We start from the raw sequence: 1,683 nt of genomic DNA on the forward strand, positions 1-1,683 counted from the left end.
TGTTGACCTCTTACATCGAGAACAACTCAATTCCGAGCGACATGTCAATGTATACTGACAGTTGAACATGTCGATATTATTCAAATTTATATATAATTGTGAGTTCTTATGATTATTACATGGCTTCGCGACACGCTTCATGTCCTATGGTGGTAAGTCGATTAATGTTGCAAACTCAGACATTATCTAATGAGAAATTTGTATAATTGTTAGATTAACAACGCTGCATCCTTGCCAATTTGCGAGTGACTTAATCATCGAGGACATATAAGTCAATTAGATTGTATCTTTATTGCTGAGGATGACTCCAAAGAGAGTCGAAACGTCCAAATACAGAAGACTTTAAGCTAACATCTGAGTATGGTTTTCACCTATCTTTGCGCCGTTCAACGTTGCTTGACTCTCACTAGCCTAATTTAGTCATACTTTTAAATTGTTTTGAATTTGAGAGTCCGAATACAATTATTACTTATTGAACAATTAAAATGTATGTATTGTGGTTGGTGCTTAAAAGAGTGCCAAATTTTTGATCATTCTTGTTTTGCTGATATAGATAATAATTTAATATATATAGATAACGATAGGAACATTTTCATAGCAGGTAAAATAAATATTTATAATGTAGTATTAGTAAATTTTATAGATCCTTTATTGGTAAATATAATTATTATAGAAAATGAGACTGACTGTAATAAAGAAAATAATATTGGCTGCAATAAAGAACAACTAGACGAAGACTTGATAGCAGCGGTAAAAAGCAGACCTGCTCTTTATGATTTTCGCCTGCCTTTAAAAGAAAGAGGAAGAAAACATAAAGATGCTTCATGGAAAGAAATCAGTGAATATTTGAAAGGTATGATTTATATAGATTTGTTTATACATGTATATTTTGAAGATGCCAAAGGGTTTGGTTATCGCCATATCGTGATCCATTGATAATGCCAACATTTCGTAAATCTTGCAATTTATTTCAACAGTGTGCTGTTTGTCCAGATAAAGCTAATTGCAAGGTTTACAAAACGTCATTATCAATGGATCTCGACACAGCAATAATCTACAAATCCTCTAGCATTTTTGAAGAAAATACCCATGAAAACCTCAAAAGTACATATATATTTGTTATATATAAACACATTCTAATTAAAAATATATATATATAATTATAAACAAATTGTATGTCATGGGATTGTACACACCTATAGATGCGGAAAAACAGTGGAATTACTTAAAAGATTGTTTTAGAAAAGCTAGAAATTTGTTCAAGAAGCAACAAGATGTTATACAAAGAAGTGGTGCAGCGAAAACCGAAGTTATCAAGCCATCTTTTCGTTATTACAATGTAATGACGTTTTTGAACGATACACTAGAATATCGACAGTAAGAAAAATAATACTTGTGTAATAACATTTTAGTTGCTACTACTGTAAAACGACAATTGGCATCTGCAAGTGCCATAAGCACAATACTGTGCATATTTCTGTAATTATAAAATGTTGAACCACTATGTGGCGGAGTCTATAATAAAACAAGGGTAATTTACAAAGGCAAAAGATCGTTTGTGATAGTACATCAATTATATATACCTGAAGTCCAATATGCTTTCCATCAATTGCGCCTATACAATTTGGAAATTGCCATATATCCTGATATTCTTTAGCTTTTTCTATCCACATTTCTTCTGTA

At 31.4% G+C, this 1,683-nt stretch overlaps 1 protein-coding gene across 1 annotated transcript; it reads left to right on the plus strand.

Moving 5' to 3' along the window:
• The first annotated feature begins 489 nt into the window (after positions 1 to 489).
• On the plus strand, positions 490 to 1,539 carry LOC108759824 (uncharacterized). Its single transcript, XM_018505473.1, has 3 exons — positions 490 to 499; positions 674 to 853; positions 1,243 to 1,539. Exons 1-3 carry the CDS (start codon positions 490 to 492, stop codon positions 1,341 to 1,343), a joined length of 291 nt encoding a protein of 96 aa, XP_018360975.1. The 3' UTR covers positions 1,344 to 1,539.
• Positions 1,540 to 1,683: the final 144 nt, after the last annotated feature.

The sequence above is a fragment of the Trachymyrmex cornetzi genome, unplaced genomic scaffold (genome assembly GCF_001594075.2).
Source record: "Trachymyrmex cornetzi isolate Tcor2-1 unplaced genomic scaffold, Tcor1.1 scaffold207, whole genome shotgun sequence".
Classification (NCBI taxonomy): Eukaryota; Metazoa; Arthropoda; class Insecta; order Hymenoptera; family Formicidae; genus Trachymyrmex; species Trachymyrmex cornetzi.